Source organism: Phoca vitulina, unplaced genomic scaffold (assembly GCF_004348235.1).
Source record: "Phoca vitulina isolate PV1807 unplaced genomic scaffold, GSC_HSeal_1.0 scaffold4, whole genome shotgun sequence".
Taxonomy (NCBI): Eukaryota; Metazoa; Chordata; class Mammalia; order Carnivora; family Phocidae; genus Phoca; species Phoca vitulina.
In genome coordinates, this window is record NW_022589707.1 from 64,663,663 (window position 1) to 64,691,656 (window position 27,994).

General features: G+C 41.9%; 1 protein-coding gene across 1 annotated transcript; it reads right to left on the minus strand.

Moving 5' to 3' along the window:
* Positions 1 to 21,611: 21,611 nt before the first annotated feature.
* FZD1 (frizzled class receptor 1) lies at positions 21,612 to 27,740 on the minus strand. Its single transcript, XM_032402197.1, has one exon. The coding sequence runs from the start codon at positions 26,074 to 26,076 to the stop codon at positions 24,118 to 24,120; it is 1,959 nt and encodes a 652-aa protein (XP_032258088.1). The 5' UTR covers positions 26,077 to 27,740; the 3' UTR covers positions 21,612 to 24,117.
* Positions 27,741 to 27,994: the final 254 nt, after the last annotated feature.

The following is a 27,994-nucleotide window of genomic DNA, read 5'->3' on the forward strand; positions in this document are numbered from 1 at the left end:
AACTATAAATTTCATAAGCTTCCTAGTAAAGATACTAGCAGGTTGGTGATGGTAATTTAGAGGTATTTTGTTTTGCTTTTGAAAGGGCAAAATTATTTTAAAGTTCACAAGAGGGAAGAAGTCATTCAGTAATGATCTGGACATTTTTACAAAATTAAAAAGTAATGGAGACTAATCTTATCTTCCATATTTCAGTAAATAAAACCCTTTCGCACTGGTGATTAAATATATGGCCAGATCAATGGGAGAAAATTGTGAGTTCAGAACAGAATTGAATACACACTGGAATTTAGCCTATGACAATAGTCCAGCATTGTTCTGGTCTTAAATTCCAAAGAGATGGTGGTCCCTTCAGAAGCAGGCTTATAGTACTTCAAAATTCAGTGGATTTTGAGTACTTACTTACCTAATGGGGAATACTGTACTTTGGTTCCATTCTTAGAACAAGTCAGGGATGAGGAGTATATTTGTGTCAATACAAGTGTTTTTACCAATTACTGTGTATAATTAAATCACTATTTATATTTGTATGTAACCAGATACCTAGTGAGCAGCATATGAGGGACATTTTTGCTTAATGCAGACATTCTTGGGGGCCCAAGAAAAATGAAGCCATTACATTATTATCTTTAGCAATAGGTTTGATAGGTGAGGCATTTAAAACTTCTGGCTAAAATAAGGTTTGGGGATTATTAACGGATTTAATTTCTGCAAGCCAGCCCCATGACACATTACCATGGCTAGCTAAGCATTAACTGGATTTTCCATCCGTTTCCCATATTGTTGGGCTCAACCTTAACTTGTCAGCTTGGGCAAATCCCTTAACCCCTGTAAGCCTCAGTTTCTTCCTCTGTCAAATGCAGGGGTTAGGCGAATTGATCCCTCTAGACCTTTCTCACTCAAAGCTTCTGTTATTCTGGGTACAGCAGCCTGGTTGCCATACTCTGTTGCCCTAAGCTCAAGGTGAAACAAAAGAAGTGTGCTTAAACAGGGCAGACATTTTACAGAAAGTGGTACCAGTTAAGAACCATGATTTCCAAGCTTTTGTGAGACTGCAATTCAGTGTTTAAAAGAAAAGAAAAAGAAAAAAGAAAGCATGCTATATATGTGTGTGTATGTTTATGTATATATTTATTAAGCTATATTGTAGTGGTGTGTTCATTTAAACACATCCCAAAATATGAAACTGAAAGTCCTAATATTTTCTTCCCATGCCCAGATGGATCATGTGTATCCTCTAGAACTGCTGCTTTAGAGAACAGAACTAGTTTATTCTTCAATTAGTATACTTAATAGAGAGCAAACTGGTAGGACCCGGAGTTCTTCTATCTAATGGCAAAAAGAAAAAATACTGAAAATGATTTTGTTTTTCAGCTTGACAGATGCCACCAATTAATTTGTGGTTGAGAGGTAGCCAAGTGATGATTTAAAAAAAAATCCCTGAATCTAAAGTCAGAAAACCATGGTTTGAATCCCTATCCCCAGAGGCTTCTACCACTATTCTTGTATCTTAATTCTTTGTGCCTTAGTTTCTTCATGTATTAAATAGAGTTAATATTACATATCCTCCATAGCTCACAGAATTATTGTGACTAAATAGATTATATAGACTATATATATATTGCATTATACAAATGTGAAGTGTAAGAATTATTATTACCAAATACACAAATAGCATAAATTCCAACCCACCTTCACCTTCTACAACTGCCTTCATTCTTACATACATATAGCCTAACCAAAGAGTACCATGCACTGTATCCTAAATTGATAAATCTATTAGGGAAAAAAAAAACAACCCAGAGCAATTAAGTTGAAAACCTTCTGAAAATAATGCTGAATTTCTCATCTTTGCAACAAGATTTATTGCTGGGTAAACAATAGATTATTGTTTTGGTAAGAGGGCCCTCCTACATGTTCTGTTCACATCCTGCACCCTCCACCTTACTCCCCAGCAGCTCCCCACTCACAGTGGTCCTCCTCGGCAGGATGGGGCTACCACTCTCCTGGGCATTGTCCCGTGCTCAGGTGATCTCGGTGCCGCATTATCAAACCTATCTGCCCTGTGGCCCGTTCTCTCAGAATTCTGTCATCTCATTCCTGGGAGAACAGTATCCCCAAGCAATGCCATTTACTGGTGGTAGGTTAATGTATGACCTCCTGCCCCAAGGACATTTGCATTTTAATAGAGAATAGAGACCTGAATATACAGTGTATTAGTCAAGGATAGCAAACTAATGGTTGGGTTGTAAACCAGCTCCTGGCAGGTGGGGGTGGAGGATGCATTTGACTTCAGTTCCCACCTCATTGCCCTTCTGCCTCTACCATCACCAGTGCCCCTCGGAACGCACTCTGTCTCCTGTAATCCCCTATCCTGGCAGTCAAGGTCAAGCCTGGGCCCAGGAGGCAAGGACGACAGCACCCTTGGGCAACTGTTCTTCCCCCAAATCAGGTGGGACTCGGCATGAACCACTGTGATATCTTCTCCGACTCAGGGGTGCCCACTACCAGGCTTCTTCATTGTTCGCCAGGCTCCCTGGATGTCAACCTCCCCGCCTTCCAACTGATGGCAGCTAAGATTTATTGACCACTTGCTATGTGTTAGGTTCTACGGTAAGTGCTTTACATGTTTGAACTCATGCAATCCTCACCATCCTGTGACACTGAAATTATATATCAAAATGGAATGTCCAGCTGAATGTCAATCCTGGGTACAGGTACAACTAATAACGTGCATTTTAAAGATTTTAAAGATGAAGAAATACTCTTTTATTAAACTATTTTTATATGGCATATAGCTTCTATTATATGTCAGTCACTGTTACAGGCTGTAGGGATAGTCCTGTGAACAGAACACAAAAATGCAGCCCTTGGAGATCTTCCAATACCAGGAAGGTTAATAAAGGTAACTTTTAGGGAGACTTTTGGCAGAGATCTTAAATCAGACAAGACAGTTAGCTACCTCTCCTGCCAGGCCTTCTCTTTTGCAGGTGATACCAACTTTTGTAGAGTGATCAGACTCAGTCAGTGGACTGGTGGCCCCCCTTCTCTCATATACTGGCATCCACTCCAGCTTTATTTGCATCACCGTGGGCTCCAAGGAGCCGAGTTTCTAAATCTCATCTGTCTCATAAAGGTAGCTGTTCAAGGAAGTGGGCTGGGACGATGGCAAAAGACTGACCACATATTCTATCTGAACCAGCCCTATGGACAGAGGAGAGTTCTATTTCAGAAGTTATAAAGTCACTTAGAGCTTAAAACCAAAAAAAGTATGCTTTGCGCTAGAAGCTTCTAGCTACATGTTAGAATTCACGAAAGACAAAACCTCAACTTCATTTAAAAAAAGAAGTCAACTTCTCTTTGTGAATATGGAACAAAGTAAATTAGGATCTCGATCTCAAGGGTACTCTATTTATAAAGAAATTTTCTACCATCAGCATCTTGACAGGACTTTTGTGGCCGCTGTGATGAGATGCATTGTGTTTCTAAACTTTACCCCCAGGCTTTTAACATAAAAATGTCCCTTTGGACTTTGAAAGCCTACTATCCCAGAGAGAAGACACGGCAGAGAGTAAAACCCAGTAACTAAAGTGGGGCATACCCGAACTGCTGGGACAGTGGGACAATGCTAAGCAAGGTAAGCTGCTTTGGGGTTGCCAGTGAATGATGAATAATTTGCAGACAATTTTCTAGACTACAATGCAGGGTTGGGGGTGGTACTAAGGTTACCATAACAATGCAAACATCATGCTTCCATCTTTGCCCTGTCACTCTGTGAGACCTTCTTCCCCTTTCCTCATCTGGATGTATGTTACATAATTTCATATATTTTTCTGATTTAAAAAATATATGCTCAGGATAAAACTGCAAACATTACAAAACTAACAGAGTTGAAAAGGACAGTTCCTCATAGTGTGACCATACTTTCTTATTTTACATTTGCTGTCTTATTAGCAGCACACCCTTCATTCTCAAAATCATTCCTGTTTAGATGACAAATTACATGTCACCCTATTCATAACCTGCACCCTGGACTTCACTATGGTTACTGCTTTAGTGTTTTGTTTGGCTTTGTTTTGTTTTTTGAGAGAGAGAAAGAGTGCGTGCACGCGTGAGTGTGGGGAGGGGCAGAGGGAGAGAGAGAATCCTAAGCAGGCTCCACGCTGAGTGTGGAGCTCAAGGTGGGGCTCCATCTCATGACCGTGAGATCATGACCTGAGCCAAAATCAAGAGTCAGACACCCAACCAACTGAGCCACCTAGGCACCCCTCTTTTAGTTCATTTCTAAAATACACCTTCACCCACTAATTTCAAGAGCTCTGAAAAGTATATCACATGTGCTCAAGAACATGATCCTCACAGTTCTTAAACGATGCCCAGCATTTTCCTCTTTCTGAGATGAACTTGTGAAGCTTGTGGCATCCCATGGAGTTTCTATGGAGGCACTCCTGCCATCCCTCTGCTGCCCCCATTGGCCCTGGGTCACTTCTGTCTAATGTCAAAACCAGTCACTTCAACCTGCACTGATGATGCTATAACGTCATAGCTCTAGTGAAGCAAATGCACCCAAACTGCCAAAGCTGCTAATGAGCCAACACTTTAAGCAACACCAAGTCACAGTGACCTTCATTACCACAGGGCACCCCCATCACGGTGCACTTTGTCAATGCAGTGGGGAAGCATGCTACGTGTCTTTATAGACTTTAACGAAAACAACACTTTTGGCGTTCATCCTCGGGCTGTCTTCTTGGGAGGCTTTAGGCACAATTCCATGGGGATCCATCCAAGGGCAGTATCCTTGGACATCCCACTCCCCATACTCTGGCACTAATCTTCCACCATGCTGGGGGGATTTGATTCTCAGTCTAGGTGAGTTGTAACCCAGGAGGTGGCTTGGTCTTCACTAAGACAGAATTCTGGGGGCGCCTGTGTGGTGTAGTCAGTTGGGCAACTGACTCTTGTTTTCCACTCAGGTCATGATCTTGGAGCCTACGATTGAGCCCCGAGTCAGGCTACCCACTCAGTGCGGAGTCTGCTTGAGGTTCTCTCTCCCTCTCCCTCTGCGCTCCTTCCTCAAATAAATAAATAAATAAATCTTAAAAAAAAAAAGAATTCTGCCTGTGCTCTGCAGGCATGTTTGAGTCACAGTGTGATCTCATTTGCCACATGCAATCATTTCTTAATCTATTTATATTCTTGGTCCCCATTCTCTTTACCTTCTGCCTCATTTTTTCCCTCCCTCTTCCACATTTTCTTTTTTCTTTTTAAGATTTTATTTATTTATTTGACAGAGAGAGACATAGCGAGAGAGGGAACACAAGCAGGGGAGTGGGAGAGGGAGAAGCAGACTCCCCGCCGAGCAGGGAGCCCGATGCGGGGCTCGATCCCAGGACCCTGGGATCATGACCTGAGCCAAAGGCAGATGCCTAACGACTGAGCCACCCAGGTGCCCCTCTTCCACATTTTCTTGATAGTTTTCCAATCCCTAGGTATTTCATTAGTGTAATATTTGTTCATTTTCTTAATTCTTATACTTTATTTTTTTATGGTAGTGGAAGAAAGTAGGGGAAAAAATGTTTCTTGTGTGGAATGATATCTCTTTTCAATTGTAAATTTCTTGAGAACAGGACCGTTTCATAGCACAAACTCAATGCCTCGTGCATGTGAATCCTTAATAACTGCTCTTCTGACTCAGGAAATAAAGCTCAGGATTTATAATAAATCCTTCATATTATTAACTTTTTGACAGAACATAAATATAGCTGTCAAGATATTAAAAATATTGGGTGGGTTCAGGAATTAGAGATTTTTTTCTTTTTTCATGGCATCCAGTGACTAACCTTTCCCCAAAAGGAAAGAAAGCAGACAGGATTTTTGTCTCTTCAGCATCTGCTAACAGAAAACCTACTTTTCATTAGGGCTGCTTATGTGAATGTATGTTAAGAAGCAAACCATATTTGAATAACTTCACTTTGGGTAGTTTTCCACTTCTTACATTTTTCTGCCCTAGTGTTCCAGAAGTTTCTCTTGTCAGTTAGCCAGTAGCTGGCTGTTGCATCCTGATGGTATATTCAAACATAAGGATTCAGTGTAAGGTCAACAAAAAGGCTCTCTCAGATCTGGAGGGAGCTCGCACAGCCTGCCCACATTCCTGCACACTACAGCTCTACATTTCCTAAGACCTGGGCTTAGTTTGCCAAATGGGACGAGTTAAGATAATTTGAAGCAGCCTTAAATTGCACTGCAGCGTTTTGTATGAAGGAACTGAAATTCTGTGCTAATTAGGAATATTTATATCATGGGGATGTCTTGCAGAGTGGAATTTTTAAAAACCAAATTATACTGAGTTCTCACCATAACACTGTCCTTAGACTTCCCACTGTGGGACCTCCTTTGGGGTGTGAGTGGCTTCTAATAAGCTCCCTTTAATGCTTCAGGAATGAAAACCCTTGAGTAGTGCCTAAGGTGATCCCATTGATTCAGCCTTTCAGCCTAGAGTTTTGCAGAGAGCTCAGGACAACAAATAAAAATAAACCTTGGAATGATTACATTCCAAACTAACATTTTGTTTACTGACAAATTATTAGATCCCTTATTTTAAGGGGTTTTAAATTTTGCTGAATGTAACTCATTATTTGATTAGTTTATGGTAAACCTGAAATCGTCCTATCAGAGAAATAATTTCATCTATTGACTGCCTTGACCGTCCCTGAAATAATGTCTCTTGCTACTATGAGATTATCACACCCGCTCTTTTTACTTACTGACCACATGAAAGAATATAGTATTTATACATATTATGTAATTGATCTAAAGTAGATTTGACTCAAATAAAATTTTAGCCAGGCAATGTGTTAAGCTGTTGGGATACTAAATAAAGCAGAGACTATAGCCTGGTAAGGAAAAGAGGTAACTGTACAAACTATTACCTAAAATATGTAAGCTCTAAGCTAATGAATGTACAGGATGCCACAGGAGTGGGCACACATAACTGCTCATTATGTGTCTGTGGGGCTCAGGGAGACCTATCTGGCAGAGAACACATATGTTAAATGACTGCATAGTTTTCCACAGCTATTGAAAGCTTTGGTGGGGGTGGAGGGAGAGAGAAATGTGGTATTTTAGAATCGTGAATTAGAAGAACAACAAAAATTTCCTATAAATAATTAGATGTACTGGATGTTTTTTCCTTTGGCACTTAATACATAATTATATTAAAAAGGCAAATGCACATATGTCATATTATCCTCCCATACACAGATGACATCAAGCTGGTTTATAGAGTGGATATGACAGATGACAGAATTAAAACTGAAATTTATCATTTTAGCCTGACAAGATGAAGTTATCTTTTCCTGCAGGAAACAAAATGATATTCATCAGGGATACAAATAAAGGCTTACTTTTAGATTAGAAAGTGGAAGCTGAGGAAAACCTGGTTTGCAGAGCAGATGGGCATTTTGCACACCAATAGACTAAAATATGAAAAACATATTTTCATTCTGGGAGTCACTTATAAAGAGGGACAGTAACAACTGACCTGTATTCGCGGGAGGGTGGGAAGTCAGGAATGATTGATGAAATCAATTTGACACAACCACCCTTTCCTGAGTAGCTGCTTTGTGCCCAGCCTGAGGGTATGAAAATGAAGACACTTCCCTCCTGTGAAACTAGTCACTGTCCACTGGGGAAGGCTGACACATACGTGATAAATTCTACACAATGGTTACTTAAAAAGTGCTATGGGAACACAGAGAGGAAAATTAATTCTGTCTGGGGGTATGAAGGACCTACCAAGAAAAAAGAACATGAGTTTAGCCTGGAAGACTGGAGTTTGAATTTCCTCGGTGGTAACGGAGGGCAGGGGAAGCAGGGTATATAGCTAAGGACTTGGCAGGCAGGAGGAAGTGAGAGGCTAATTTTAGCTCTTCTATCATCTGGAATAGTCAGCAGTGAAGGGGACTGCATCAAGATTCGGGACCTTCTTGAGATTGGAGGGATCATGCAGACAACAGATAGTGACTCTACAACAGTCAGTAAAAGATTCTAAATTGTTTTTAGTCTTATAAGCATTATGGATTTTACAGTTCATCACTTTATACTTTTGCTCCTAGGAAGCTCAGAGACAAAATTTTAACCAACCACTGGTGAGTGTATAAGCTTTATAATACACCTATTGCATATTACAAATTACCTTACCTGTTTCCTACTTGCTTAATACAGTAAGTTCTATTACCTATTAGTAATATTTTATATTTTTCTACATTTATGTTATATGATACATTTTGATAAGCCATATGCATCCTTTTGATTAATAGACTGATATATATATAAACAGGTAAGCTATGAACTAATTCTAGAGTCACTTTCCTTTTTCAGTTTATTTAGAGGTATGAAAAACATCATGATTTTCCTTTTTCACCACTGAATTGTTCCAAAATATTGAAAGACACAAAATGCAAATCAAAACCACAGTGAGATACCATTTCACACTCCTTAAAGTGGCTACAATAAAAAAGACAATAACAAGTGTTGGTGAGGACATGGGGAAATTAGAACCCTCAAACATTGTTGAAGCCACTTTGGAAAACTGTTTAGTAGCTTCTCAAAAAATTAAACATAGAGTTACCATATGATCCAGCACCACTCTTAAGTGTAAACACAAGAGAATTGAAAACCTACGCCCACACAACTGACAAGGATACAGAGAAAGGGGAACCCTCATGCACTGTTGGTGGGAATGCAAACTGCTGCAGCCATTCTGGAAAACAGTATGGAGGTTTCTCAAAAATTTAAAAATAAAACTACCCTACCAGCCAGCAATTACACTACTAGGTATTAACCCAAAGGGTACCAAATACAGATTTGAAGGGGTACGTGCATCCAGATGTTTGTAGCAGCATTGTCTACAATAGCCAAATTATGGAGACAGCCAAATGTCCATCGACCAATGGAGAGATAAAAAAGATGTGGTATATATATATATATATACACACACCCCCACACTCACAATGGACTACTACTCAGCCATCAAAAAGAATGAAGTCTTGCCATTTGAGAAGAAGCTAGAGAGTATTATGCTAAGCGAAATAAGTCAGAGAAAGACAAATACTATATGATTTCACTCATATGTGGACTTTAAGAAACAAAACAAACAAGCCTAGGGGAAAAAAGAGAGAGGCAAACCAAGAAACAGACTCTTAACTATAGAGAACATACTGATGGTTACCAGAGGGGAAGTGGGTGGGGGATGGGTGAAATCGGTCATGGAGACTAAGAAGTGCACTTGTGAAGAACACAGGATGACGTATGGAAGTGTTGAATCACTATATTGTACACCTGAAACTAATATTACACTGTATGTTAACTAACTGGAATTTAAATAAAAACTTAAAAAAAAACAAAAACATATGCCTACACAAAAACTTGTACACAAATGTTCACGACAGCATTATTCATAAGAGCTTAAGGCATCCATTAACTGATGAATAGATAAGCAAAATGTGGTATATCCATACAGTATGCTATTATTTAGCCACAATAAAGAGTGAAATACTGATGCATGCTAAAACATGGATGAACCTAGAAATCATCATGCTGGCTGACAGAAGTCAGACACAAAAGCCACATGTAGGATTCCATTTATATGAAATAGCCAGGGTAAGCAAATCTATACCAATAGAAGGTGGATTAGTAGTTGTTAAGGGAATGACAGTGGTGTGGGAAGGAATGAGGTGTGTCTGCTAATAGGTCAGGGTTTCTTTTTAAAGATTTTATTTGTTTATTTGAGAGAGAGAGAACGTGTAGGGGGAGGGGCAAAGAGAGAGAGAGAAGCGGACTCCACACTCAGCTGGGAGCCCGATGCGGGGCTCCATCCCAGGACCCAAAGGCAGACGATTAACCAACTGAGCCACCCAGGGGCCCAAGGGTTTCTATTTAGCATGGTAAAATATTCTAGAATTAGGTAGTTGTGAGGTTGTGTAACTTTGTGAAATAACAAAACCCACTGAACTTTCCACTTCTTAAAAGGGAGAATTTTATGGTACGTAAATTATATCTCAATAAAAAATACTGACAGGATTAGTTGGGCAGGTAGAATGTGTGGGAGATCGATTAATTATATTTTCCTGCATAAGACTTTGTTTGATGATCACTTCAAACATCTCTAGGTAATTCAGGTACTTTCTTTTATAACTTTGAGAACTTCATTAAAAAAAATCATTTTCCTCAGCCTTGAAATTTACACAATTTATTTGGAAGAAATGGCTGCTTAATGACTTTTTTAAATTAATCATAAACTGTCTTTTGAATTGAGTATTAAGACTATTAATAGTTAATTCCTAATTAATTAGATCTAACATTTATTTTGAAGTTTAATACCCATCTTTATTTAGACTATAAAACCATTTCAATAATAAACAAAATTATCAAACATTGTTTTTCGTATTCCCTAGCTAGATGCTAACATGACATTCACCATATCTGGGGGAGGTATTTCTTCCAAGCCTATTCCCAGCACAAAGGAAAAGGCTGCTTGAAACTTTCCAAGCTCCAGTAAGTACTATGGAATAAAATTACTTCATTCTAAAAAGATGTGACTGTCCTCTCCCCTGTACTGTAATTATTCTTTCCTAGGAAGCAAGTTCTTAACATGTTTAAGACAACATGAAGTTTAGATATCTTGGGCTTGGGTTTTTTTTTTTTTAATCTTGTAAAATCAGTTGGGATATAGTTGAGCCCTGTCTTACTCACATTTCCCAGTTACCTGGATTAATTGATGTGAACAACAATGGTGCTTTGAAGCACTCACGTACAACAGTGGAAAGGATCACATTTCTTAGTTAGTGAATGAATTTCTCTTTCATAAAGCTTTGTTTATGCAAATAAATAGAGTATTACCTTGATTAGTGAATTCCCTGGGAGGTAAGGGCCTTCTAAGAAGTCAGTTGTGTTAAAAACCTAAACAAACAAAATCGGAAAGGATGGGAAGGTGAGCTGCCTGAGAAGCCTGCGTGCTCAGCTTCTGCCAAAGGCTGCCCCACTGAAAGCGAATAGGCCCAGCCGGGGGGAAACCAGTAGCCTTTTGAAGTCCCACCTCTGCTGGCCCATCAAGCCTCCACCTGCCACACTGTCTCCCTCTCCATGTTGCTGTTGCAAGCCGGTTCTAAGCAAGAGACAATCTATACCCTTCTCCTTCCCTACCTAGTGGCTGGTGAACTGATTAGATTCTGAAAGCCTTCTAACTAGAGGGATAACTCTAAATTAAATTTTAACCTCTAGTTATGAAATTAAGGCCCTATTCTTTTAATAAAAAGTAAAATTAAAAGAATCTGAGGCCTGGGCAAACCGCTCAGTGGCCTCGAAGAGGGGCCTGCTGGGCATATCAGCCCGGCACCTGGCTGTTCCTGAATTAGATCTCTGGGGACAAAGACAATGCAGGCAGGACAGGTCTGTTCTCCACTGAGAGTCCTAAAAAGCTAGTTCTCATAGCTGTTTTTTTTTTAACTTATTTATTTATTGAAGAGAGAGAGAGCACGAGAGAGAACAGAGAGCACAAGCGAGTGGTGGGGTGTGGGCAGAGGCAGAGGCAGAGGGAGAAGCAGCCCCCCCTCACTGCTGAGCAGGGAACGTGACGCAGGGCTCCATCCCAGGACCCGGAGATCATGACCCGAGCCGAAGGCAGACGCTGAACGACTAAGCCACGCAGGCGCCCCCACTAGCGCTCATAGTTTTGAGGTCCAGAGTCCAGTGAAGTTTCCACAACATCTTCACAAGAGGAGGTATGCAAGTGGGAGGAATGGCTAGGGGCTTGCCTTGCAGTTGTGTTTGCCAAACACTTCCTAAAGCTTGAGATACATGAGTTGTCCCTATCAAAACCTAGGGGAGAGGCTGGTGGAGCAGAGAGTCCTACTGCCACTGCCACTCCTGTGTATCTTGTCACCAGTTTCATCCAAGATCACCCTGGCCCTACTTGGGTCTGCTAGTGTGTTTCTTCTCTAAGCCCTGTGTCTTCCTCCACTGAGCACTATCGGTCCCTTACTCATTTCCTTAGCTTTACTTAACCCAGTGTTTCAAAAAGCAGGCTCCGGGCTCGGCAGGGAGTCTGCTCCAGATTCTCTCTCTCTCTCTCCTTCCCACTCTGCTCCTCCCCATGGTGTGAGCTCAGGCGTGTGCTCTCTCTTTCTCTGATAGATAGATAGATAGATAGATAGATAAATAAATAAATAAAATCTTAAAAAAAAAAAGCACCTCAAAAACCTCTAACATCCAAACTACCAGAATGGAGGTTCCTCAACACCTCCCTGGCCAACAAAATCAGTCTCTAAAAGCGAGGCCAGAAAGCCTCATATTTAATAAACTCCCTGAGTGATTCTTAAGTATACTCAATTTTAAAAATTCTTAGCATCCATTGCTACCTCTGATAAATATTGTATATTTTGAAGATCATCTGCTTTCATTTTAGTTAACATTGAATTAGGTTTCATTATAACTTGTTTTATCTGAGATCTTCAAACATACCCTACACCTCCTATGTTAATTCAACTTCGCTCTAATGAAGCCAGTATTAAAACACGTTTTCTCTATTTATATAGCCATACTGTATTCAAGTGACCCCTGGGCTGTTACTGAATTATCCTTACTTGGGGAAAAAAAACTATAGAGAGGATGAATAGTTTAAAATTTTAAAAGAAAATAAATGATAGTGGTATTAGACATCCCTTTGCAGATATTAACTCATCACTGATTTCTAGACATTCTACTATATCTCTATATATTCCCTGAAAATTTAGGTGCTTGCAAGTAATGCATATTTGGGGATACCTATGAATATTTGAAATCCTTCTTCTTAAATAGCTGCTGAAAAAGGCATATTTTTTTTCAGAGAGATTTATATGTATATAGGAGGAAAATGTATACTTTTAGCTGTAACAGTCTGGATCGAAAAAAATCTTGCAGTTGATTTCTAGTGTAGACTAAAAATTATATTTTAGAGAACATTTTTAAAAATGCACTTGTAACGCTAGAAAAATTTCTTTTCCAAAAGTGTCAACATAACATTTTAAACTAGGGCAGGCGTATTCATTACCTGAATTGGTAAAAAATGCAACCCAGGCAACTGAGATTTTCTTTTTCTACAAAACATTTAAATTAAAGATCATGAGAAAAAAAAATTTCCCTTTAAACATGATGATAACTTCATAAAGAATTAAAATCTATAATCACAGCTAGAAATACAGATCAGATTAATTGGAGATGAGATGAACTATGTTCACAATCTCTCACATCTAGCCCTTCATCAAAGGGCAAAAATGCAATCATTTGAAAGATGTGTTTCTCAGGAAAACCATTCAGTTATATCTGCAATAAAAGTGGTGGGCTTATATGTGTTCACTTGGGAGAAGATGGTTGACATCAGTCATTTGCCATCTCTTTCTGACCTATTTCTGAGACAGACACAAAACATGAATCTAGAGGGATATGTATTGAAACGACACATAGGGTAACATAAAGGGTAGCAAAGGAGAGGATGTATATAGCAAGGAAGAGGAAGAAAGATGACATCTGGAATATAAAGAAATCTATAGAGTTAGAGGATTAGCACTGGTCTGCAGAGTGCTTAACAGAAACTGAGGTAAAGGGAGAGGGGAAATCAATGAGGAATTGGCCATTGACAGAAGCATACTTTGAGAGAATGAAATGGAGAACAGAAGAAATTCAGGAAGCCGGTTTTTAAAAAACAGAATTGTGAAGAATGAGATTGTGGTGGGAATACTTCTAAAAGAAAGATCTTCTAGCTGTTTCCAACAGCTGGACATAGATGTGGCAGATAGAATAATGGGCCCTCAAAGATGTCCATGCTCTAATCCTTAGAACCTTATCCTGTATCCATCTAATCATATGAGTCCTTAAAAGCAGAGGACCATTCCCAATGACAGAGAATCAGACAGTAAGAGAAAAGACTTGACCCAATATTTCTGGCTTTGAAGATGGAAGAAGCATGCCATGGAGCCTTGGGGGCAGCCTCTAGAAGCTGGAAAATGCAAGGAAATGGATTTTCCCTTAAAGCCTCTGGAAAGAAACACAGCCATACAACACCTTGATTTTATCCCAGTGAGACCAAAGTCAGATTTCTGACCTATAGAACTGTAAGATAATACATTTGTGTTTTTCAAGTTTCTGGTAATTTGTTACAGTGGAATAGAAAATCAATACACTAGACCACAGGAATGACCAAGGCACCAAAATGGCTAGCTGCTCTTTCTATATGAGGAAATAATGAAATGACCAATCAACTGCTTTGATACAAGCCCTCAACCCTGCTCAACTTCACACATCAAAATTCATTTGGTATGCTTCAGTATTATCAAAGGAACATTTTCATAAGTGCTATTGAATAAGTTCCCTCTGCGATATAGTCAACAAGGACGAAAACCTAAGGCTCCTGCAATTCTTCAATTAGTTATCAATCCAGTAGAGGAGCATATTTCTAAAAGGAAATTATGAGTCTCTTTCTTATTATAATTTAGAGTGGCCTCCAAGAGCTCTTGCCACGTTACCCAAGTGTACAACCTACCAATTAGATCCGAATTGTCAGCAGCCATAAAGAAACTGAATTTGAAATAGTATGTCACAAAGCAGGCATGAATGCATAGAAATGCACTCATGCTTTAAGAGCAATATCATTAGTTGATTAATATACAGAACATTTTTTGTGTCATTTAACCTTAAGGCTGCCCATTAGCTTAATCTTTTATCTGAATAAGTCTTGTAAGACATGCTTAGCCTGATAAGAGGATGCAGAAAAAATACGGCATTAGTTTGGATTGTGCCTTTTCAATTTCCATCAGCAATAATGGTGAGTTGTAGAAGGACGAAGGAAAGGGACAGGGAATCACAGGAGATGAGAGAGGAGAGGAGGAGGGGTGATGAAGAAGAGGTAGAAGAGGAAGAGAGACAAATATTTGGTGGGGAGAAGAAGACTAAAACCTGTAGGTGACTCTCCAGTGCTAAAAATATCATTACATACTTTATTTCTTTGATCCTCCCAACAGTCATATGAATTAGTAAAAAATTATTATCATCATTTGAGATAAATGGATCTCAGGCTATAAGCTAGTTGGGATTCAAGCCAGGTTTTACAACTCTAACATTCTTTCCAAGATGACATTCAACATCTTTATGTCCAAAAAAACTGATTTTTTTTGAAAAGGAAGAAGAAAGAAGGTTATATTTCTAATCGAAGGCTATGGCCCTATTTGAGCAATGTTTCCATTCAACTACTCTACTGTACTCACCCCCATGAGGACTGGCCCCAGGAAAGAGTAGTTGACTTTGGTTTTCCTTATACCCTTTCTTTTTCCCCCTTCCAATGCCAAATGACCCCACTGTGACATAAAGCACCTCCCATCCTAGCTGCTTCTCACATCAACCCCAACTCACCAATGAACAAAAGGACAGACAGCTCCTGGGACACCTTTGCCCCTCCTGTGAGGACTCTCAATCCAGCATCTGCCTGTGAATTTGCCACATTTTGGTCTGGAACATATTCTTAGCTCTCCTACTTCTCTGACCTTCAAACATTCGTGTAAAAGAACTTTTTCCCCTAAAGAGTCCTCCTGAAGAAGGGCTTTCTTTCTCCTAACCAGGACCCAACCCCATTCAAATGGCACAGTAGATGCACTAGAGATTGACTTACACTAAATTTAACCAGAGTCTCATAAAAACTGGGAAAAATGCTCCACGTATCTGGGAGAACCCAAGTGTAGTGATAAAGCCAGAAGATGGGTGACCAGGAAGACTAAAGAAAGCCACCCACCCCCAGTCACCTTGAATCCCTTCAGTGACTGGGACATCCTTTTCTAAAAGAGGTAGCAGGTGGAGGTGGGGAGGAAGGTAGTCAAAGTAAGAGGGAGCCTTCAAGATATCTCAACCTCTTTCCCTACTTAGCTCAGTGTGAATGATAGTGAAAACCCTTCACATTTGTACAGAGCTTCTCTGTTTATAAAAAGGCTTTCATATCTATTATATCATTAGTATCTCCATTTGCTCATGAAACCCTGTGGGTCAGATTCACCCAAGGTACCTTAACCCGATTAGCCCAGAGTTAATACAGGAACACGGGTTTTCTGGCTCCCAGGCCCGAGTTTTTCCTCTGCACTTTAGCACCTTCAATGATGCAAGGAAATGTGTAAAAGAAAATGGAAATGTGGGATATGAAGTATAAAAAATAGTACTAAACAGACATCTTTATAAGATTTTTCAGTAGACCTGTTTCATGTTATTTACAGATTTCTTCCCACTGAAATTATGATGCTAGATTTAAAAAATAAAAGCAGGCATTTTATGGACTGTTATTGGTTGAATGTTTGCTTCCCTCAAAATTCGTATGTTAAAACCCTAATCCCCAGTGTGATAGTATTTGGAGGTGGGACGTTGGGGAGATAATGAGGTTTAGAGTCTCTCATTATTATGGGACCCTCGTGATGGGATTAATGCCCTTAGGAAAAGAGAGATCTCTCCCACCCCCATGGCAGCCATGGGAACACAGAGGTAGCTGGCTGTCTATATGCCAGGAAGCAGGATCAGGAGCTGAATCTGCTGGTACCTTGATCTTGAACTTCCCAAGCCCCAGAACTAAGAGTCTATGGTATATTGTTACAGCAGCCCAAGCAGATGAAGACATTGACTGTTATGCAATATCATCAAGCTATTCATCAATTTGAAACAAAATTTGTAGGTCAAAAGCAAAGCACATGCTGTAGACACAAATAAATCCATATTTTTCTCAACTCTAGTTTATAATTCTAATATATTTTATTATTTAAAACATGTATATTTCACCATTTTCAGTATTCCTCCAGATCCGGGTTTCTCAACTTTGGCACTTTGGATCAGATAATCCTTTGTTGTCAGGGGCTGTCCTGTGTATTGTAAAATGTTTAGTAGCTTCTCTGGCCTCTACTCACTAAGTACCCATAATAACTCCACAGATCAGTCATGACAATAAAAGTTGTGTGTGGCCAAGATATTGTCAAATATCTCCTGGGGGCAAAACTGACCCCTGTTGAGAATCACAGCTCTAGAAACTAATGTGTAGGTACCTCCTGAAATAATTACCTTATCTGCACATCTTTTTTATCCCTTTACACTGCGTTTAGTTAAAAGATAGCAAGAATAGTGTGTTCTGTTTCAGCAACAAAGGCAGTGAAATTTTTTGTGCACTGCAAGAAGGATGATAGGAATAGATGTATGAGAAGGATGCCAAAAAGGATGAACTCAATATAAAAAGTGTGGAGCAACTCTGAGGCGTTTTCATATGAATAGAAATGTGAAAACCATAGACTGCATGTTCCACATGCTGCATTCCACCATTCCCAATAACCATGGTAGAATTGTACGTTTATCTACTTCTTTTCCCTTTCTGTAGATACTTTTTGCTTGGGAAAAGTATGGATGCTAAACCTACTTACTTCTGAGAAAAAGTGTGACAATTAAATTAAGTGTTGAGATATTGCCATTTGGGATAATCCCCACTTGAGTGTGTAAACTCATTTCAGGAGACCGTATTATTATACAGGAAAGCAAAATAAATATAAACATATGCAAAAGCCTAACAGTTCCTTACAATCTAATGAACTTTAACATTAATTTAAAAAAAAAAAAAACGGGCACCTGGGTGGCTCAGTCGTTAAGCGTCCGCCTTCGGCTCAGGTCATGATCCCAGGGTCCTGGGATTGAGCCCTGCATCAGACTCCCTGCTCCGTGGGAAGCCTACTTCTCCCTCTCCCACTCCCCCTGCTTGTGTTCCTTCTCTCACTATCTCTCTGTCAAATAAATAAATAAAATCTTAAAAAAAAAAAACCAAAACCAAAAACAAAACAAAACTCTGTTCATTCCAGGGGAATACTTCTGAGATCTTTTTTAAAACAAAAATATCCACTTAACCTGATTTCTTGAGTAGTTAAGAACAGGGCTCAGTGGCCAATGAGATTCTTGTGTCTATGAACCATTTCTTTAGGAGGCAGAAGGCAGAATGGCCAAGATATCGATGTGGTTTGTTCCATTATACCTTCACGTTCCACTCAGCTTCTGTTGATTGGTACTCACTGTGAAGATCAGTTACAAAGGGCTGTGTTCATTGGCTTTTCATCTGATATTAAAAAAGGCTAGCGCTGCAGTGGAATACTATTAATGCTGGACCAGTGACCACCATGGAAGCTTTCACTGTATTTGGGGAGCACAATTTAATCCATGAATCATGGTGACCCATCATCTCAGCTTGCATAGAACTCTCCTGGTTTGACCATTGAAAGTCCAACATCCCAAGAAACCACTCAGCCCTGGGCAAGCCTAAACAATGGGTCATCTTATCTGAGTTTTGAGTTTTTGACAGAGGATTTATTGAAGTTAACTTTAAAAAAAGAAAGTGTTTTCCAAGAGTTGGAAAGATAAGGTCAAGAATAGTCTCTAAATCTACTTTTAAGGGAAAAAAAAATTCTTCTAACAATCAAGTAGCACTTGGCATTTGGAATATGCATTTAACTAGCCTATATGACTTCCAGGTATTTGCTGCTGTGTTTGTGAAGATGAGCATTTCCAAGGGCAAGAGAACAATCTGTCTCAGAGTGCTTCATTTAAGCAAGGACACGCTGCCAACTTGAAAGGAAATGAAGGCCACACTTTGTCTATGGGGGGATCCTGCAGTTATTCCCCTGCAAATTTAATTCAAACAGGTATTGAGATCTGAAACATGGAGATATCTACAAATTAGAGGATACTTGGTTTTTAAAAAGGAAAGAAAAGAAATCCAGGCCACAAAGAACCTATCTCAAAGCAGCAAGAGTGGTTCCTTTTCATGTTCATCACTATATTCCTAGGAATATGTTTTGAAAGTCTGTCCTGTGAATAAAATTTCTTGAGATCTTCACATGAGAAATGCATATTATAAATTTTAAAACTTAAAATTATTGTCTTCAAGTCAATTTTATTTAAAAAAAAATAGCATGGGTGTAAAATGTGCAAAATTAGTGCTATTCCAATACTTGATTTTTAAACTTATTAGTTATACAAATACGCCATTCAACTAGTTTATTGATGATTCCTTTAGGAAATGCAGTGTTATTTGAATTATCACTCAAAAATAGACCTCTTTAGAATATCACCATCTTAAAATAAAAGGATTTGTTTAGAGAGATCTCACTGAAAAATATCTTATTTTCTTCAAGCCATTTAAGAATCTGCTTGACCTACAAGACTGATAACCCTCAGACTGTTTATTGTATGTTTATTGTGGGATGTGCTTATAGATTGTACTTGAGCCAATTCACTACATGAGAAAGATTTCTGTGAAAAATCCTCTTATTTGACCTGTTACTTGGGTCTCAAACCAACTCATAAACAAAAATCTCCAACAGGAGAGTCTTAGACAGGAACTTCGTTCTGTAATGGGGTAGAGACAGCTGTTGCCACACATCATGACACTACTTAAGAAAATTGGTCTAGAGCTTAACCTGTCTTTTAGTCACTAGGTTCCAAATAAGCTATTTTGTTACTATAATTGTTATGGCTTAATAAATCCATTGTCAAAAGCTATGACCAAAGTGAACAGAAATATTTAAGCCCAAGAAGTTTAAGGAAATTGAATCATGATTGAAGCTCAACTACTGTTTTTCAAATTCTAAGGGCTATTAGCATATGCCAACATTTCAAAATAGAGGTATAAGTCTTAGGAGTCACCAAAAAAAAAAAAAAAAAAACTTCACCTTTTTTGGCACATACCTTGTAAGACCTCATTTCAAATGTCAGGGCCTTAAAATAAAAGCCTCGAATTTAAGGTAGTATTGCAATTCCTTTTTAGTAATGTAACCGGGGAATTCTTCTATGTACTCCGCATCTTATTTTGGCTCCTACAGATTAATCCTGCAAGACTTTGAAATGACTATATTCTGTGAAGTATTCAATAACAATATCACTAGCGTCCACCTCAAGACATATGTAATGACCACATTTTGATTCTTAGCTCTCAAGCCCCAGTTACACAGAGTGTTATAAGCAGAAATGTATCAGAGATACCCAGTGTAATACCACTGGTTTCAATTAATTGCATGTCCATTACATAAATTGTGGCCTATAGCCAACTGACAGATTAGAAAGCAATGAAGGTAAGGGTAGCTGGAGTTGAACACAAACACACCCTGAAAATATGGCATCTTCCAAAAAAACAAAAATTTTTTAAAGATTAAAACATGGTATCAGTGAAAGTGATCTGGAGCCACCCAAGTCCTGAAATGGTTTGTGGTTTTGGCAGTTTTTTTCTTAATTGGCCACCAACTCTTCACTGAGGTCTCCTTTCCTAGTTAAATGTTGGACTTTAGGAATGATGTAACTACAGCCTTCATTGCCCAGTGGAGACAAAAGGACCAGGACTGTAAACCTAGGCTGACAAGTGACTACCCCAGACAAACTGAAAAATCTGGTCCAGCTGTTTTGCAAATGTTTGACACTGGCTGGCTCTGAGATTAAAAATATGACTTTCTGCTCCCACAAAGTTTAAGTAAAAAAAATGGCTTTTTTTTTTTTTTTAAAGAGCATCAGAAGGCTTTCATACTCTGTATACATTTACTATAAAAGCTGAATCAAGCACACCATGAGGGGGAAAATTGACTCCAACTGATAGCCGGTTTAAAAAAAATAGGCAAACCAAACCATCTGAAATTAGGGTTTGTCATGGAAACAGCATGCTAATGGGACCATATTCTGGGTACCTTTATGGTTTTCCAAGAAAGTCTTGTTTTGCCACTAGTATGATAAGAAACAAAAGAATACACTGGCTTTCTCTATGCTATACAATTTTAAATAAGTTGTTTCCTAAAAACAAAGCCTGATGATGACCTAAAAATGTCTCTTAAGGCTATTTAAATCCAGCATTATAAAACCTTTGCATCAAATTTATAGTTACATCATTATAAGGACACCCACAGTAAGAATGCCTTATATTTATTTCTTGCATTGAGATTGATAATCTTAAATTTTTTTCCCCCAGAAATTATCTGATTGAAATACCTAAAGAGGAGACATGTTTTAATTTGGCCTAAGAATTGTTTTTTTAAAACGTCTACACAATAAAACCTTCTCAGATATCTACCACAGTAGATTGAAACAAAGAAAAAAGACCATAAAATTGCATCTTGCTACTTAAAGTTGAATGCTGTATTTTCAATTACATTTAATTTTTTCATTTGCCTTAAAATAAATAATGATGACTTAAAAGACAATTAATTGTGTTATAACCACAAAAGTAACTCGATTGTATCAATGGTCTTCATTTTAGTTCCTTGTCATTTTATCACAAAATATTTTCATGGGAAGATTTAATATAAATATTTTTAGTCTGTAAAGGAATAAGAGACTTGTTTTCCAAAGGTATTTGAGGTTTTTCATCTGGCATTTTCCATTTCTCATAACCTTATTTCCATATTGTAAAATATGTAAGTAAACTTTGTACCTCTATTTTATAAAAATTGTGTGTATATACTTACGTATGTGTATCTATAGATACCGATACATATATACATATGTATATATCTATAGATACACATTACATATATATATATATATATATATAAATTCTGACTAAGAGTAGACCAACTAGATAATTTCTCTGGAAAAGGTTCCTTGAACAATATAAAAATGGGTTCTTCTGAAGCAAACAACAAAAACAACCTTATACGCCCAACTACTGTTTAAAATGCTAATAAACACACAATCAGTTAACCATTTATTGATTACCTATTTATGGTTTTGGAATATCCAAGAAGATTATAAAAGACAGTACCTCAAAAAAATCGTGACCAAGGTGGTGCCTGATGATTTAAATAAACCTCCATATTATAAAAAGTCATGTAAATTTACCCCCTGAAAGGAAAAAAAAAAAAAAGGTTTAATATTAAAATCAGAGTTCTCTTTTTAATTATGCTCTTTGAGTAAAGAAATAATTTGGAAACTTCTATTTTATATCGTTACTGTCATGAAAGCAGATGTTGTCTAGGAACTTGGCAATCAGTCCCAACACCGCAAGTAGGACACTTCTTTAAGGGCTAGTGTGAATGTGTAAGCACAGACTTCTTCATTGAATTCCTGAATTTATATACTTTGGGGTTGGCTATGAGACACTATAAAATGCAAAGATAGTTCAGACAGCTCCAGCTCTATTTTTCAGGCACAAAAAACATATAATTTTGTACAAAACTTTGATTTGTTTATTTGTGAAATTAAAAATATGGTATTTTATATATATATATAAACTTCTATTCCTCTATAAATATAGATGATTTTGTGATAGTGAACAGAATAAATGCATACCAAATCCAAAGACCATTGTCATTTTAGGGTATGACAGACATAGATAAATTTAGGTCCTAAGTACTGGCATTTTGATAAACTCTTAAAATTTAAAACAATACAACCAGAAGGACTGCTTTCCTCCTCTCTTTCACAGGGAACTAAAGTGAATATTTTTAAATGGCTTTGAAAGATTTACATTTGACACATTTCTGTAAATCCAAAAAGGAGCACACAGGATTCAATGCGGGAGAACTGCACACACTTTCCCTTTACCATGCATGCCCATATTTTGTTTGTTTCAGGAGCTAACCCCATCAATTATTCCACCTTCTTTACCTCCTGGCATCTTACAAGGTTATTTTTAGTGATGTGGATTGTTCCTCCCTCAAAATATGTTGCTGAATAATCATCATAATAACATGTTGAAAGTGTACAACTTTTACATTGTAAAGTTTCTGATATATGTCTAATTATTATTTGGTTAAAAAGAAGAAAGGAGCACTTCATGTGGAGGAAGTCCATTACACCGAAATCTCCTTCAAGTTTTCCTATTCAGCGTAGGTCCTGCTGTCCTGTTAAGGAAAGCAGAGATCAACTCCTTAACAAAGCTTTCCAGGTGACCTAATGTTTCCATTTTATAGAAAGGTAAAATCTAAATGCGGGCTCTCAGTCCTAGAGGCAGTTTTCCAGGCATCAGTATGCAATTAGAATTAACATTTTACAAACCCCATCTTCAGTCTCTCCCAACCCACACAAAGCTTCCTGCCTCTTCCCAAATCTCAGCAACCACATCTTTCCGTGACGTGGGCCAAACCCATACCAGGTTTTAGACACCAGAATGAAATGAGCTCATCCACCAAAAATTAGACATGAAAAAGTTTGGCACTGGTTATCCCACTCACCCTCTAACCAACTTAGGTGGAAGGAGGGAGTGCCTGGGCATTGGGAGGCCAGTGTGGAGGGAGGCTGGGACTGCCACAGTCCATATCCAGGGGGCCTCCTCGAAGCTATGGGGCTCTGGACGGTGAAAAATTCAGTTTCGGATAGTCAAAGGGACAAGGCCTTCACAATCTGCCCCCCTCCCCCACAAGAAAACACCTGGGATGGGCAGAGGCCTCCGCCCCCACCCCACCCCCCCCGCCCCCGATTTGGAAGCTCCGTGGAGTTCTGTATCTAAAGAGACCTGACCCCAAGCACTGAAGGGAAAGGGGGGAGTAGAAAGAGGAGGCGGGAAGTGACCCGGGCCGCTCAGCCCCAGACGCACCCGGACCGCCGCAGGGAGGGGCGCGCTAGAACAAGCGAGAGCACCGCGAGCTCCCGTTTTACCTCTGCAGTACGTTGAAAAGGGAAAGAAGGAAAAACCTCAAATGGTTAAACGGCCCTAAATAATTAAAATTTAAACAAAAGCAAAAGAAAGGGGGGGGGAGAGAAAGAAAAAGAAAAACGCGTGATCGGTCGTCATTTAAATACAAATATACTTACAAAAATCTTACACAGGCTATTTACAATCATAAAAGCGTACAGTCCTGGTACCAGAGTGTGAGAACGAGAGAGGTCTGTCTATCCCCCCTGCTGTAGTCGGGCCCTCCAGTCCATTTGCCCCCAGGGACGGAAGCTTTTGCAGGAGCTGTGCTGTTAAAGAGGAGCCTGCGAAAAGTGAACGGCTAGTGAGGAAGCCTCAAGTAGCCAGGTTGGCAAGGCTTCCACGGGGCCGGCTTTATGGGGATGGCTGGGACGAAGCCGACGGCTGGGAATGGGCTGAGCCCCCGGGTCTCAGACGGTGGTCTCTCCCTGTTTGCTGTTGGTGAGCCTGGTATAGAACTTCCTCCAGGAGTTGAGGGTCTTGCCGGACCAGATCCAGAAGCCTGACGTGATGCCCACGATCAGCGTCATAAGGTACTTGATCATGAAGACTGTGAAGTCTGGGCTCATGGGCGGGTGCGGCGGGGCGCCTCCACCCGCCTGGAGGTGGGGGCAGGGGATGGCATAGCTCTTGCAGCTCTGGGCCACCCAGCTGCGCTCCCACTGGTCCCGGAAGGCCTGCTCGTAGAAGTAGCAGGCGATGACGATAGTGGCTGGCACCGTGTAAAGCACGCTGAAGACGCCGATGCGCACCATGAGCTTCTCCAGCTTCTCGGTCTTGGTGCCGTCGTGCTTCATGATGGTGCGAATGCGGAAGAGGGACACGAAGCCGGCCAGCAGGAAAGACGTGCCGATGAACAGGTACACGAAGAGTGGCGCCAGCACGAAGCCGCGCAGCGCGTCCACATTGTTGAGCCCCACGAAGCACACCCCGCTCAGCACGTCGCCATCCACCTGGCCCAGCGCCAGGATGGTGATGGTCTTGATGGCCGGCACGGCCCAGGCGGCCAGGTGAAAATACTGCGAGTTAGCCTCGATGGCTTCGTGACCCCACTTCATGCCCGCTGCCAGGAACCAGGTGAGCGACAGAATTACCCACCAGATGGAGCTGGCCATGCTAAAGAAGTAGAGCATCATGAAAAGGATGGTACAGCCCTCCTTCTTGGTGCCCTGCGCCACTGTGCGCGCCCCATCCTCGGAGAACTTGTCGTTACACACCACTCGGTCCTCCAGCAGGAAGCCGGCGATGTAGGCCACGGCCACTGCCGTGTAGCAGCCCGACAGGAAGATGATGGGCCGCTCCGGATAGCTGAAGCGCCGCATGTCCACCAGGTACGTGAGCACCGTGAAGAGCGTGGAGGCGCAGCACAGCACTGACCAGATGCCGATCCAGGTGCGCGAGAAGCGCAGCTCTTCGGGCCCAAAGTACATGAGCCCGTACACCTTCGTCGGCTCACAGGGCGCACCGCAGTCTTTCTCGCCCAGGAAGTGGTAGTTGAGGTAGGAGGGCACCTTGAGGGCGCGCGGGCACGAGAACTTGCCTCGCTCCGACGCGCCGGCGCCCCCCGGAAAGCCTCCGCCACGGTGCCCCCCGCCGCCGTGCTGAGGGTTGCTGGTCCAGAACTCCGGCAGCAACGAAGGCGTCGGGGTGCCCTTGTCCGACGTGTTCTGGCCCACGCACAGCTCGCCGGCGCCGTGCACCGGGAACTTCTCGCACTTGAGCGTGTCAGGCCACTGGAAGCCGAACTTGTTCATGAGCGCCTCGCAGCCCTGGCGCGCGCGCTCACACAGGGAGCGGCAGGGCGGCAGAGCCTGCTCCAGCACGGTGCACACGGGCGCGTACATGGAGCACAGGAAGAATTTGAGTTCCGCCGAGCACTGCACCTTCACCAAGGGGTAGAACTGGTGCACCTCGAGGCCCGCATCCTCTTGGTTCGTGTGGCCCAAAAGGTTGGGCATGATGGTCTGGTTGTACGCAATGTCCGTGCACAGCGGTATGGAGATGGGCTGGCAGTAGCCGTGGTCCGGGATGGAGATGCCCCTCTCGCCGTTGTACTGTTGCCCGCTCTGCTGCTGCTGAGGCGGCGGCGGCGGCGGGGGCTGCTGCCCCGGACCGGGCCCCTGGCCCGGCCCCTGGCCCACCGCCTGCCCCCGGACCCCCAGCAGCAGCGGAGCCTCCAGGAGCCAAAGCAGTAGCAGGAGCCGGCGCGCCAAACGTCCAGAATCAGCTGGGGGGCGGCGGCGGCGGCGGCTGCCCGCGTCCCCGCTCCCCTCCGCCACCCGTCCAGCCGGGAGCGCCCCGGCATAAAGTTCCCAGCTCGCGCGGCCGCCGGCGGCCCGGGACTTCTTAGGCGCCTCCTCTTCAGCCATACTTTCTCGGCTCCTTTCTTGGCGCCGCCCGGCTGGGGCTGGCAGTGGCGCAGCCGGCGGCGGCTCCCCCTGCGGCCGGGGAGATCTCCTCCGCGCCGGTGCCCTCCGTCGAGCCCAAGCCGCGCTCAGCCCGCTCCCCCGGCTCCCGCTCCGCGTCCCGCAGCCGCCACCGCCGCGGAAACTTGCGATTCATGAAGCGTGGGCGGCGGGGAGAGCCCGGGTGGCTCCGGCGCGCCGGGGTCGCGTCCCGCCTTCCTGGCCCTTCGCTCGCTGGTTCCCGGCTGGCGGCGCAGCGCTAGTGGCCGCGGCGCCGTAGAGCGTGCAACTCTCCGCAGCCCAGCGGCCTCGACTCCCCCCTGCGCCTCCGCCTCCTTCTCCGCCGCCGCCGCCTGACCATTTGTGTCAATCCCTCAACTCGCTCGCTCTCCTCTCTCGAGCGCGCCCTCGGACCGGTTTCCAGGCGCCCCGCAGTCTGTCTTTCACCAGGAGGGAGGAGCCTTGAAACCGACGCGGAACTGGAGGTTCAGGGACCGTCGCCCAATCGCGGCACTGGCTTCCCGGCGCAAAGGGCGCCCGCTGCCTGCCTCCTTGAGCGAAAGTCGGCGGCGGGCGGGAGGAGAAGGGGGCGGGAGGAGGAGGAGGTAGTAGTGGTGGCCGAGGCACCGCTCAGGCACAAAGAGTGGGTTTGCTATGAAGCGGGACAGGCTTGGTTGCCTTTCCTTTTGCGGAAGAAAGGGCGAGGACTAGTGGGAGAATGGTCCCATATGCTGTTGGAGATAATGAATAGGAGTCGGCGGACCCCGGGACTTAGCTTTTCTTTTCTTTTATCCATTTTCATGTTTAAAAATCCTGCTCTTAACGCTGGTTACAAACAGCAAACCGAGCGCAGCGATCAGAACAGATGCCTTTGACTTAAGGAGCGCACGGCTTCCTTTGAGTTTCTGTCTGTCGAGGTTTTGTTTAAAATATTACTCTAATAAGTCCTAGAGCTCTCAGCCTGGGCTTGGCGGGCTTTGGACGCGCCATTTCCCCAAGGAGGAGTTCACGGGATCGCTGTCAAATGAAGAACAACAACAAAACACAAACACAAACTTTGACGGAATTGAAAAAAGTAAAACCAGATGCGCCGTCCGCTACTATTATCCTTCTAGTAGTCCTTTTTCTCCTCTTTAATCAAGTCAGAAACAGAAGCAAAGGGAGGATGTCTATTAGACATTTAGAGAGAAAATCTTGAGAACCCGACGACCTTTCTTCGGGAGCGTCCTCGCTGCCCGGGACCGCAGAAGTGCCTCGGACCGGAGCAGAAGCATCGCTGGCGAACAGCCTGGGCTGTTGGGGAGCTATTAGGAGCCTTCCAAAACCCGGGGACGCCCATGGCGCAAGGGCCACTCCTGGGAGTGTCAGACCTGGGCCAGTTAGGAGCCACAGGCTGGGCTGCTGCGTGGTGGTCTTCCACCGGTATGCGGAGCTGGGGATGCCAGTTTAACAAACAATACAGAGAAGTCTGAAAGCGAAAGAGCCAACTGCACATTCCCTTCCTAATTCTAAACAACACAATCCATCTCAACCTGCTTACATTCTTCTTGTTTTCTGCCTACGTTTTTTTTAATGATGCTTTAACGAGGTGACTCAGTTTTATCAATAAAGTGCCATTGTATTATTAATTCCACCTAGGATTTGTTGGCCTCTGATTAGACTCTCGGGATACTTTTCTACAGTTATTTTCTATCTTTTGTTTATCTGTTCATTTGTTTAATACACACTTAGGAAGCACCTCTTATGCTATAAGCGATATTAGGTAGTAGAATACAAAGATGTGTAAGTCATGGCTCAGCCTTACAGGAGGGCAAAGTGCAGTGGGGCATAGAAAGGTAGATCAGTTAGCCTGTTGTCCATCTCAAAGCTGAATGAGCTCAGC